Source organism: Plasmodium knowlesi (assembly GCF_000006355.2).
Source record: "Plasmodium knowlesi strain H genome assembly, chromosome: 3".
NCBI lineage: Eukaryota > Apicomplexa > Aconoidasida > Haemosporida > Plasmodiidae > Plasmodium > Plasmodium knowlesi.
Genome location: NC_011904.2, coordinates 372459 through 385391, shown reverse-complemented (window position 1 = coordinate 385391; position 12933 = coordinate 372459). Strand labels below are relative to the sequence as shown.

The window sequence follows — 12933 nt, the reverse complement described above, 5'->3', positions numbered from 1 at the left end:
AGAAGGAAAAAAACAAAACTAAGATATTTATATATATATTTATATATATATTTTGATTTATACAATTTTTGTGGACTTAAAAAATTCAACACTTTTTACATTTTTTTCCTTTTTACCTTTTTAAATGATTATTTCACGCACTTTGGGGTGGAACATATAGGATCATACTCGAGCGGGAAAATAAACTTCTTGTTGATATCACTTTCCTGCAGAGCCTTGGGGCCTAGGCACCGCCATAAAAATTCCAATCTTTCTATAAATAATATAGTAGGGCAAAAAGTAACAGGCTAAAGCAGCGAACAACATGATTGTACATTAAAATTTCACCGCGGCTTCTTTCCTTCTTAATAGAAGAAATATAAAAGCGCAGGAAGTTATACAATAATGACCGTGGGGGGGGCAATTCGAAAAGAAAAAAAAAAAAACGTATAAAATTTTTTTTTAATAGAAATATATGCGTATTTTGTTTTGCTTCTCAAAGAAACTTTAAGCATCTTTAATATTTCTTTTATGGCGCAAATGAAGAATAAAAAAATTCGACAGCGGCAGGATTCGAACCTGCGCAGGCAAAGCCTATCAGATTTCTAGTCTGACTCCTTAACCACTCGGACACACTGTCTCAAAATGTTAGATCTCCCTTTCTATTTAATATGCCTCCTTCTTCCCAGTAAAACTTCTGTAATTATAAAAGTCTCATTTTGCTGAGTATAGATAACAATACAAATTAAATATTTTTACAAAGGAACAGATGTAAAAAAAAAATGGGGTAACGTGAATTCGTACAGAAACCGCTTTACTTTCGTTCTCTCATCTAAAGAGGTAATTTCTAACCCTCGGGGATTGCCCCTGAGCTGTTCATTTGTTCCGCACTCAGATTAGGCGTGCGGGGTATACGGCACAACATCATTTTAAAATAACGAAGCGGGTTATCTACATGAATAAGTTCATATAATGACACAACCGTCCTTCATGTCAAATTTCTTTATCATTTTGTGAATGTAGCAATGTGGGGCTCGGTATTCTCTTTGCCCACATTTTTACAATTCCTTTCCTTCCCTCCTGTCGACCCTGAAATAAAGCAACGGAGCCACCCCGTTGCTTCGTTGCTTTTTGATGCAATAGTCTAACAGAACAAGCACTGCAATGAGCGAGTGCGAACAAAGGTACATTCCTTTTTGAAGAACCTTGTACAATTTTTTTTTTTGCGAACGACAGACCGATGCGTTTTACCTTTTACGTTATTGAACTGTGCGCATGTGTTGTGTTCACGGGAAAATAGCTTCTGTAGTCGACACTCACCAGTGACATTGAATGGGTTAAGTCGTTCCACGCAAGTAGCGACAAAGCGAACGTACAATGAATAACATTATTTCAATGCAATATCATACAGTGCAATGTGATATTCCTCTAGGCTCGACAACTTAAAGTCCCTGTTAACGCAACACTGGTCCCCTCTTTTTTCTTCTTTTCTGAAAGGATAACAAAAAAGTTCTATCTTCATATGAGAAATATGTGACCTCCTTTAAGGCGCATTTGGTAGTATGATGGTACAAGTAATTTAAATGACGACGATAGCAGTATATAGCTCTAAATTTGTGGATGTAATGTATGTCCCTAAGTAGCTCTCAACAGGGCCTGTTTATGCTGAACGTACATTCCCGACATACATGTATCAATCTATATTTATTTTTCTTTTTCCCCTAATACAAAATACATTTTTCCTATTTTAAGTGAATATTTTCCCTTTGCTCATTTTTTTTTTTTTTTTTCTCTCTCTCTCTCTCTTTTTTAAGCATTCCGTGTATGGCACTTTGCCTGGTATGTCTTTCTTCTTTCGTGCGTAACGACATGTATAGTGAGGTGAGAGTCTCCGACCTCCTCCTTCTTTGATGTAAACCCTACCGTGAAAACTCTACTTTTGCAAGGATGCTTAATAAGGTGATCTGCTTCTTAGCTCCCTTTTACTTGCGCGCACCGTACATTATCGACTTATATGATAATTTCCGTCCGACGGTTTTGCACGAAGGGAACCGGCACAGGTGAGTTGAAGTTAGCGTGTCATTTCCCGTACGAGAATATTTATTTTCTTCATCATTTCATCCCCTTAATTATATATATATATATATATATATATATATATATATATATAAATATATATTTTTTTTTTTCATTTCCTTCCCTTAGCAACCACGGCCGCGTTCTCACAGAGTACGTTTCCAGCAATTTCAATGAAGACCGTAAGAGCAGACAAGCCAGTGGGGGCTTGAGGGGGATACGAGAAGAATGCTTTAGGGAGTCGGATCAAGGAAATGAAGACAGGGGGGAGGGACCCTTCTCCACTGCTGACGCGAAGGATGGGCATGAAGTCTGTCATGGAAAGTATGGACGGCAGAATTTTCACCTGCACATGCCGAACGGTGACAGATCAGATGGTGCTAGCAGGGTCGATAGTAATATGTTCAGTATGGACTACAGCCCGTACAACAGTGGGAGGATCTTCTATCGGGATAACTGGTTGTACTACGAGAGAATGATGACGCATCTGCTTAGCCTGGCCATCCTCTTCTACAGCAATAATTCCTACATGGAAAAAATGGCCACGCAACTACCCCCAAATCACTACTTCTTATATAATTTCCTCCAACAAGACATTAACGGATTATATGAAAATAATATCAGCCAAATTTGTGAAGATTTTTATGAAGTAGAAAAAAAAGAAAAGACAATTGAATCGAAAGGAATTGAAAAATATCACTTTGCCTTTAACCGCATGGAGTGCACATTGAACTCGTTCCTTGATGAAATCCTACGGAAGATGGATTCTCTACACCTAAGCTTTGAGTCCTTACCCATAGAATTTAGCTTGCGAAGGAATGAACTGATAGACGAAGTTATCAAGTCCACTCCAAATGAAATAAATGATATTTATTTAATAACGTATAAGTTCTTCGACTCCATATGCTCCTGTCTGGATATGACCTCCTCCTTTAACTTCAACTACGTCAGCAAGAAGATACTTAGCAACCTGAACGGAGAGGGAAATTTCCACAGAAATGTCATTTTAGAAATGAAAAAAATAAATTACTACATAACCAACATACATAACAATATAGTGGAGTATATAAAGGATTTAAATTCTTATTTCAAGAATTTTTTTGATTATGCCGCTCGGGAAAATTTATTTTGCGAGCCTGTGTTGTATTCCTACTCACTCTTTTTGGATTACTACCTAACTACGATGGATCAACTGATGATCCATCTGAACCTTCATTTAAGGTACCCTGTTAGCAAGGATTCGCAAACAAGTCTCAACCATATATACAAAGAAATAAAAACGCATGCAAATAATTTGGGCTGCACTATACGACGTTTTTACTTTAAGAGGAATATTAAATCGGACCCCGAGTTTTCTATCATACCTTTCTTCGCAGATTTTAATTTTAGGCTACGCCTAGCAGATATGTATAACAACGAAAAGTACGCCAACTTCATCCCCCTCATGATAAACATTATTGACTACCTCCGCGCCCTCGTGGCTTCCATCGTTTCTCTTGTCATGCTACAAACGGTATATGCCCTTCTTGTGGACACAGAAAATGGGCACATCAAAGACGTCGACGCTGTGAAGGCTCTCACTTACCTCACCGAGTATATGTCTCACAACAGTTCCCTCTTCGCCCCCCCCCTGAAGGAGAAGCACTAGCGCAGCTAAGCGAAACTAAACTGAACCGAATTAAACGCTGAGTTGAACGCGTGGGGGAATGTCATCAGGACAGGCAATGCAGCCAAGCTAAGGGCAGAAAACACCATTTAAGGATTTGTGCGATTCCAGGTTTCCACCCAAACGCGTGTGTACATGTGTGTACGCGCTCATTCGATGCACGTATGTTTATATGTGTGTATAAACACTGTTCATTTTGTAAAAGTAATTTTGTCTATACCGATTTCTCCCCCATTTTCTTTATATCATGATTGCCTTGCGTTCTTTTTTTTTTTTTTTTTTTTTTTTTTTTTTTTTTTGTCCTTATATGTGTAGTTACTTTTGTAGCAATTCTTAATTCACATGTAGGTGTGAGCGCGTAAATACACATTTGTATTATGCTTGCAGAACTGTTTTCTTTTTTTTTTTTTTTTTTTTTTAAATAACCGCGCACGTCCTTTAAATGGTAAAAAGTGAGAGAAGATAAAAAAAAAGAAAAGACAAAAAATAAAGGTAAAAAAAAAGGGGCAAAGAAAGCCCACTTCCTTCTTCTCATCATGCATACTTAAAGGAACAATTCACGTTTTTCCATTTTTAAAGCCGTTTTTGCGATAACCGAGGTGGTCAGCGGTCTAGCATTGTGGTCCCCATATTGTTGTCATATCTCTGCGTGTGTCGAATTTTCCCTTTTTTTTTTGCGACAGTTCGGTTGTGCTTCCCCTCCCCCCCCCCCCCCCTGCGTGGGCCGCAAAACCATTTCGTATCCACAGCGACACACTTTGGCGTGGACCTCAAAAGAAAGAAAAAAAAAAGAACCTTATCCTCTTGTTAAAGGTAGGTGCACGATATAAAATTTGTGTGAACCAAAGATTCAAACATTTTTTTTAATACATAGAAGGGGGCAAAAAATGGGACATGCAGTGTCACTCCACAGTCTCATGCTACGTGTAAGCGTGACGTTGCAATAGTTCGTGTTACTTCTTCCATTCATAAGTAGGAACATAATGAAGACCACTGGTTACCGTCGGAGGGAGAAAAACTTGAATTTTGTCCCAACTGATAAAAATACTTGTCTGAAAAATAAAACTCAGGTCTATTTTTCATTGTTCATACATTATGAACTTCCTTTATGGCATCCTCAAAATAATTTTTTTTTTTTTCGCTTTTCTCAATAGAAATAAAAATGAATGATGGAGAGGATGAGGGAACGACGGAGGAAAACATACCTGTCGTGATTTTGGACCCAGGGTCTTGGTAAGTAGGCAGGGAAAAACAAATAGATCAGTAAACTGCGGTAGATCTGTAAGCACCGAAAAGGGGACACAACAAAAAAAAAAAAAAAAAAAAAAAATACGGCACCAGAATATTTACCTCATTTTAATGGCCCAAGTACTTAAAACTTAGCTGATCCGTTTGTCCCTTAAAAATATGTTTACTCGCCCATACCTATTTGTTCTTCGCGTAGGATCATCAAAATGGGAGTTGCTACGGAGGAAATGCCATCTCTACAAATCCCTTGCTTATATGTAGAGTATGATTTGTTCAAGCACGCTGTGTGTGATCGGGGGTATACACACACATGTATATATATACATATATATATATTTTTTTTTTTCTTCCATTTGCAGGAAGGTTTTTTCCAATTCGAGGGAGGTGAAAGTAGGGAGAAAGGCAGGCAACCGATGATTGATCCATGAAAGCGGACATGTGTGCATGATTATTCAGCTCATCACAAGTGTACATCTTCACGCATGCACACAATATGTCCTCTCCACCAAACAGTTCGGACTTGAGGCAATCGAAGGATACACCCAAGCGAAATACGAAACAGCCAAATTGGAAGGCGACGAAGGTTACATCCCCAATGAAATCGCTACCACGTGCGCATGGGGAAAAAAGAGGAGAAAAAGGAGAAAGAGTTTCACCGGCTTCCAATAAACGAATCTACATGGACGTACATATAGACCTAACCACTTTTATTTCCTCTTCGACGCCTCTGCACACGTTTCCCTCCCCCGAATTGAACCCCCTGTTCAGGCGACGAACTGTTAAATGTGAAGATGACATTTTCTGACCCTCGGCATCCCTTGAGCGCGAAGGACTTCACAGATTTGTTCCACGTGTACAACTACCTGGTGAAGGTAACGGAAAAAGGGGGGGATTTCCACGGGAAGATATCCTAATACCGACATATATACCAACACATATGAAAACACTAATATGTATGTGTTCTCTCTGTGGGTATTCACCCCAACCGCTTCGCCAACACAATTTTTAACCCCTTTCGTCCTACAAAAACAGAGACTAAACATAAGAACAGAAAACTACAACTTACTCGTCGTCATTCCCGAAAAAACGGAAAACTTGTTCATAACTAACTTGCTTAACTGGGCATTCAAGACTCACCAATTCGCATCTATATCCTTTATTTACAATTGTCTCGTGGCGTCCTACTACTACGGATTGAAAACAGGTTAGCAAGAAAAGAGAAAGTTGAATGGTGGCTTCTCCCCTATTAGTGGTGCTCCGATTTGATGCTATATAATTCCATTGGCATTTGGCACATAGGATGGTCATCTGCTCAACTGGACTCCTTCCTCTAACCTTCCTATAACCTTCCTCCCCTTTCGCGAAGCTCTCGTGGTCGACTTAGGCGAAAGAGGAAGCAGAGTATCCCCCGTCGCGGAAAATCATGGGGTTTTCCTGGACAGTGCAAAGAGTTCCGAAATAGGAGGCCACCTAATAACTAAATACATTTCCAATTTTGTCAAAGTGAAGGATAGTCATGTTGACTACACCCTTGCGCAAAATTATAAAGAGTTAAAAAGTTACATAAGTTTAGACATTGATCGGAGCATAAAAATGAACAGCGATTGTAATGGCTTGTTGAAACCTTATAGAATTCCATACAGTAATATTTACATAGACCCCAAGGCTGAAATGTTAAGCCATGAAATTTATTTTCAGCCTGAGTTTTTAGCCCACTTACCAGGATATTACTACAACGAAAACCTAGTGCCATTAAGTCAGCTAATTTTCGACTGTGTGTGTTCCTGTCCAATAGATTTACGAAAACAATTTCTGAACAACATTATTCTCGTTGGCGGTGTATCAGATTGTGTAAACATGCACGAACGATTACATAAAGAGTTGGTCCATATTTTGCGGCTTAAAAATTACAGTGAAAATACAACGGTGCACGTAAAAAATAAATGTATGTCAAACATAGCCGCTTACCTAGGTTGCAGAATGTACGCGAAAACCATTTACCACAATAAAAATAAATGGGTTACACGGGAAGATTACCTCTCGACGCCTAACGCGAAGGTGGTACATAGGCTTTTGATGTGGGCTAACGTTTTGTAGAGCCCTTCGAAGTGTCCGCCCCCGCTTGGGGAGGTGGAGACATGTGAGGGGCCATAGAAGTATTTTGTTAAAATGGTGTCACTGCTTTTTTTGGCGTAGTTATATGCTACCATTCCTCCCCCCCTAAATATGTCTATCTTGTTAAGGTAAAAATTTACTTTTTTGTTGTTTTTCTCACCAAATGGCTACTTTTGTTCAGGCAAAAGTTGCTTCTTTTTTTTTTTTTTTTTTTTTTCCAGCTAGCTAAAGACATAATACAGTACGCAAAACTGAATGGCAGTTTTGCACAAAAAGTTAGGTTAACTTTGCATTTTTACAGTTTCTTTTTTTTTTTTTTGTTGTTGTTTTTTCAAAATGCTTTTGCATATGCTGAAAATGCCATGTGAAGATAAAGGCTTTATTCAAAACAAGAGGGGTTTAAACTGCGGTGCACATGGGGGTTACAAAAATATATATGTAAATATATATTTATGTGCATACGTTTCACACATGAGTACGTGAACGGGGTGGACCCATACATGCATACACATTGTTGTGCACACAGCAACGAACAAAAAAAAAGTCTACCCCCAATTGTGCACGATCCCCGATGACTACTCGAGGGCCCACGCAGAATCATAAAAAGAAGATGGAGTCACTCTTGTAAAACTTGTTCAAGCCGTTCGTCTTCACATTCAAATCTAAGTTGTATTTTTTCATGACGTCGATATAGGACTTGTATCTGCTGTAGTCCTGGTTGCTCTCTTTTTTTTTCAAAACATCAAGCTTTTCACATTTGGATGTGGTTCTATTTTCAAGTGGCAATTTCTGCTTAAAAATATAGGCAATTTTTCTGTTGATAGCTTCCGACCCATCCGGAAGCACTAAATTGTTGTATTCATTTAACTCAGGTTTTGTGTATCCAAACTCTTCTAGGACTTCATATATGGTATCATAGTTTATGCTTTTGCTTAATTCTTCCTCCTTTACTTTGTAATCATCACTGTTGTTATCGCTTTCGCTTTTATATTCGTTATCAAGTTGGGCCTTGGTTTCCTCTGCGCTATACGAGCGTACGTTTGAACGATTTTCCCGCGCGATTTGATCACAATCCGTCGAGAGATCTCCTTCCACCTGCTTTTCCTGAGTCTTTTCTTCCTCTCCTCTCTCTTTGTTGAGGTGACGCTTGGACTCAATTTGGTTGTTCCTCTTCTTGTGGAGCATACACAGAAGTAACTCTTTGTCCTCCTTATTAGTAATGTATCTATTTAACAGGTCAACGTACGACTTTGAGAAATCGTAATATTTTTGAATAAAAATAAAAAAGTCTGCATGCAGTTTGGTGTGACTCTTGCAGATCATATGGGATTGTAACGACTTGACACACTTGGAATGGCGAAAACAGTAGATGCAAATGTTTTCTTCGTAAATTTTCTTCCCTATGGTCAGAAGAATCTTCTTCAAATTTGTAACATACTTTAAATCAGGGATGTAAAAAGTATAATTATCATTCATGTGTTTTATATTTTCTTCTACTGAATTAAAAATTCTGTTGTCAAAGAAGCACACCAAGGGGTTGTCATACTTTACATTTTTTGTCATTAAAACATCTTCCTTCGTTGCGTATTTAATTTTTTGCGCTTCACAATTATTGTTCGTGCAGTTGCCTCCGTTGCTCGTTTTTTTGCCGCTACACAATTCTGCTTGGTTTTTTTTCTCTTTTTTTTTCTTCCCATTGCTGTGCTTCTTGTGTGCACATTGATTACTGTTAGCGGGGTCGTCACCGTTTCCGCTGACGGGGCCTGAACCCCCTTTTGTCAAGCTGTGAACCTTCTCGTTAAAGGTCACTTCATTGACGGCATTCAAATTCAGAAGCTTCCTCTTCAAATTATACTTGTGCCACTCGGACTTAAAGTGGTACCGAAAGAAGGAGTAGTTGTATATCTGTATATTGCATGTATAACAATTGTATATTTTTTTATTCAAGTCACTATTCTCAATGTATATATTAACTTGGTCCTTATTATACATGTTGATGGTGGAGTTGCTACTCTTGTTAATGTATTCCTGTACAATTACGTCTTCCTTTTTCATATTGTAAATGTTTTTTATATCCATTGGTTTGTTCCTGGTCCGACTGTCTTCCATGTAGACTACTTTGGGGTTATCGCCCTCCATTTGGGTTTTTTCGAAAAGGAATGAATAGGGTGGGTTAGAATGGGGATGGTTGTCACAGGAAGGAAGAAAGACAACTTACTGTTGTTGATCGTACTGATTTGGTTAGCAGAGATATATTAACTCCTCCGTGAATAGTTTTGCGCATGTGGGAGGGTGTCTCTTTTTTTGGTTCCCTTTCTGAACTTCTTCGCGTTGACTTCAATGGGGAAAATATTCCTGTGCGCTCTGCCCTTCCAGTGGACTTAATGTTTCTTTACTGACGCGCAATTTTGTCTGCGTCCAAGTTGCTTTCCCTGTTGAGCTATATTTTGGTTGCCCTTTATAGTTGTCTTCTTCCCGAAAATGTGCATACGGGGGTGCCAGGGAGAGGGCGATGACAATGCGGTCTGCACAGTTGTGACGAACGGAGCGACCCTTCTGCGTGCACCACCTTTCACATGCAGATATACCGCCGCACGAAGATGATGACGCTTCACACAAACTCGGCCGCGCTAACTCTGGTAAAAAAAAAAAACTGCCCCTCAGTGCGTATTCAGAAAAGTAAAGGTTATTCCTCGCATCACCATGGGGGATGCGCCCTCCCAAAGTGAACAATTCGATGCGATGACAGGAATTCTCCACTGCGTTTTTTTTTTTTTTTTAAAAAAAAAAATATTCTTTGAAAACGGATCGATATTAAATACGTATAAACAATTTTTTAATAATTATATTATAAAGCAGTTTTTTTCTTCCCAGGAGACGAGGATACGGCAACAGAAAGCTAAGGCATGCAATATAATGATATATGAGTGGACGCCCCAGTTTTTAAAGGTCATTAAAAAGAAGAAAAAAAAAGAAAATACTTCTCAAAGGGGCCAGTACGCAGGTCGTGCCATCCTACAGGATAAAAGGTGGCACGGAATACCAAAAAGGCGATTTAAAAAGGAAAAAGGAAAAAAAGGAATGGTTTAACTTGCCCGCAATTATAAAAAAAAAGAAGAAAAAAAAAAAAAAAATAATATATATATATGACTCCACAGTGCTGTTCTTCTTTTCTTCCTTCGGGGGAGGGGCAAATCACCGCACAAACATGAAACATAAAAAAGCAGGAACCGTACTTCCACGGCAAAATGGTTTATGCGCATTACGTTACATGCGCGTTTGTATACTTTAGTCGACAGCGCAAAAGGGTGAGAAGAATAGAATATCCCTTTCCCCGTCAGCATTGCTGTGCTCCTTTTCCGTGGCATATGGCTCTTCTGTCACCTATGCTGCGTTGCATTTTTTTATTTTCATTTTTTTATGCAAAAAACTGTTTATCCATTTTTGTGAGTGTATTATTGGTAATGCATGGAGTAAAAGCGAGAAATTAAAAAGGACATTTTTCGCCGTAATTTGCTCCAAGGGGCTTTTGGCCATATCTGCAATATTGTACTCGCGCGTAAAGAAGAATTTATAAAAATTTCTGAGCGACATTTGCACAAGAGGAAAAAAAAAAAAAAAAAAAAAAAAAAAAAAAAAAACTTAACTTTTTCGCTTTCTTTTATTTGATGCCTTGTGGCAAAAAAACTTAGCATAATAAAAAAAGTTGAGGTGATTTACAGAACGTACAGTACTCATGTACCTTTTTGTAAAAGCATGTTCCACCTTTGAACTGCTTTATTTTTTGTTTCCGCATGAGGGGAAAAGGACCATTTCCTCACGAATGGAGTGAAAAACAAATTCTGTCTGATGCCAAGTAAAGGCCGCAAATGGATATACCTAGCGAGGAAATGACATAAACACATGACGTGGTACTCCACGTGAGTATGTTAATATATACCTATACAACAGACACGTGGCTCTCGCTTTTTGCGTTCTGCTTATTTTGTCTCACCTTTTGCGATTTTATTTTTTTGTCTTACCCTTTGTGATTCGCTTTTTTGTTTTGCCCAATTTGACCAATCGAAACGACATCATGACATCACCAGTCGGTTGGTCAAATACTCCCAAAATAAATTTTGAAAAGTTTAAAAATGAAGCCATCAAAAAGTGTATGTTCATTGAAGAGACAAAATGTGGAAATGAAATTCACCTCATGTAAAGGCTGTTATAGTGGGCGAAACACCATTTTAAGCACTTATAAACACGCTTGAGATAAAGGACAAAAAAAAAAAAAAAAAAAAAAAAAGAAAGAAATCACACGTAATTGAAAGAAATTTCAACCAATGTCATCCTCATAAGGAAAACTCTTTTGCCGATTGTTTTTCACCTCTGATCTGCGTTTCTTATATTTTATTGACTCGCTCTTTTCCCTATCTGTCGGTTTTAATACTCTTCGCTTTTCCTTCTGCGGGTGTGGTTTTTGGAAAAAAGAAAAAAAAAAAAAAATTACATAACTGTGTACATGTTTGCTTAGTTTACTAGGTCATTACGTAGGAGGGGGTGAACAAACGTAAAATAACTCGCCGGATATGTAGACCATTAACACAATTGTGACGATCTTAGATGATCGAACAAAAGGAAGGAAAGTGTGTGGAAAAATTTACTTCAATTTCGTGAATAATAGCATCCTCCAGGTTTTCCCTCATGGAAGTAATTTTATCATACAGCAGCTCCCGTGCGTATATTCTGTTTTTCTGTAAACATCTGCGTGCAGATTGAGGTAGCCAAAAAAAAGAAAAAAAAAAAACACGTAAATGTATAAATATATACACGTACATATTCGTGATAAACAACTGAGGCGTAGAAAGAGTTGGGAATAATTAGCTAAGATGGGAGATGCAGCGCAGGTTGTCTAAGTAATTCAAAAGGAGAATTATCAAAGTTGCTTTTGCTCAATTGTCCCGCTCTTTTCTTTTCCACGTCTCCCCCCCTAACCTGTACTTGTGGCATTTTATTACTATTTTCTCCCCATTCCCGCTGTCATATTTTATCATGACACAGTTATTCGTTTTGTTAACCTTCTGCCCACCTTTCCCCGTACCCTTGACGAACGTTTCTTCAATATCCTTTGGTAACACTCCTATGCCTTCTAACTTCTTTCTTATCAGTTCGAATTTGTTTTGAGATGGCTTGTTCAGGTGTAGGCACAGTCGGCTTGTGGGTTTAGTGTACTTTGCGAATTTCTGCTGAGCGCAAATGAAGCTTGGATACTGAAAGGTGTGGTGGAGGAAATTGGGCGAATGGGAAAAGGCACACATGTATTCGTGTTAACCATCTTGCCGCTCGAACCACCCGAGGAAGGTAAGGTCCTTCCCATCTGTACAATCCAATCGGAGTACCTTCACAAAATTTTGTTGCCACTGTATAGTGCTGATACGAGTAAGAAAACTTAAGAAAAGTAGGAGGAGGGGGCGGCTGGACGGCATTATAAATCTTTACCGCCGCGAGCCTTCGGTCAGATCGCCCTGACGGGGGATCACTACCAAATGGGGGGGGGAAGAGCCCACTTTAGTGGAAATCACTCTGAATTATTTGTAAACACGAGGAGGAAATTCTAGTCGAGGTGTAATTGAGCTTGGGCATCCTTCCCCACAATGTGTTAATTTTTTCCTACTCGAATTGGTAGCCTTCCTTTTTTGTTTTAAGCACCCTGTTGGCGGAACCCTCGGGGGGGATACATTACCTAATTAGGGTTCGCGCACGAGGGGTCTTTCTCAAGGAACTCCTGCGTAGAGGACAACACGATATTTTTTCATGGAAGGGAAGCAGAGAGAACTGTATCTGTAATGCGCCTCCTTCCCTATACA

General features: G+C 38.8%; 4 protein-coding genes and 1 non-coding gene across 5 annotated transcripts; 2 read left to right on the top strand and 3 right to left on the bottom strand.

The window, feature by feature from the left end:
• Positions 1 to 537: 537 nt before the first annotated feature.
• On the bottom strand, positions 538 to 619 carry PKNH_0308200. The gene has a single exon. It is a non-coding gene; the product is annotated as a tRNA-Ser (tRNA).
• A 1307-nt stretch (positions 620 to 1926) lies between these two features.
• Positions 1927 to 3703, top strand: PKNH_0308100 (erythrocyte vesicle protein 1, putative; the record flags this gene model as incomplete). The annotated part of the gene is made up of 2 exons (XM_002261024.1): positions 1927 to 2039; positions 2185 to 3703. 2 exons carry the CDS (start codon positions 1927 to 1929, stop codon positions 3701 to 3703), a joined length of 1632 nt encoding a protein of 543 aa, XP_002261060.1.
• Positions 3704 to 4883: 1180 nt separating this feature from the next.
• PKNH_0308000 (actin-like protein, putative) lies at positions 4884 to 7066 on the top strand (the record flags this gene model as incomplete). Its single annotated transcript, XM_002261023.1, has 7 exons — positions 4884 to 4954; positions 5166 to 5231; positions 5329 to 5359; positions 5483 to 5552; positions 5738 to 5841; positions 6002 to 6173; positions 6336 to 7066. The coding sequence occupies 7 exons, from the start codon at positions 4884 to 4886 to the stop codon at positions 7064 to 7066; spliced, it is 1245 nt and encodes a 414-aa protein (XP_002261059.1).
• A 615-nt stretch (positions 7067 to 7681) lies between these two features.
• PKNH_0307900 (uncharacterized protein) lies at positions 7682 to 9223 on the bottom strand (the record flags this gene model as incomplete). The annotated part of the gene is made up of 1 exon (XM_002261022.1): positions 7682 to 9223. The coding sequence occupies one exon, from the start codon at positions 9221 to 9223 to the stop codon at positions 7682 to 7684; it is 1542 nt and encodes a 513-aa protein (XP_002261058.1).
• Positions 9224 to 11402: 2179 nt separating this feature from the next.
• Positions 11403 to 12552, bottom strand: PKNH_0307800 (peptide chain release factor 2, putative; the record flags this gene model as incomplete). Its single annotated transcript, XM_039113809.1, has 4 exons — positions 11403 to 11531; positions 11731 to 11830; positions 12062 to 12336; positions 12466 to 12552. The coding sequence occupies 4 exons, from the start codon at positions 12550 to 12552 to the stop codon at positions 11403 to 11405; spliced, it is 591 nt and encodes a 196-aa protein (XP_038969423.1).
• Positions 12553 to 12933: the final 381 nt, after the last annotated feature.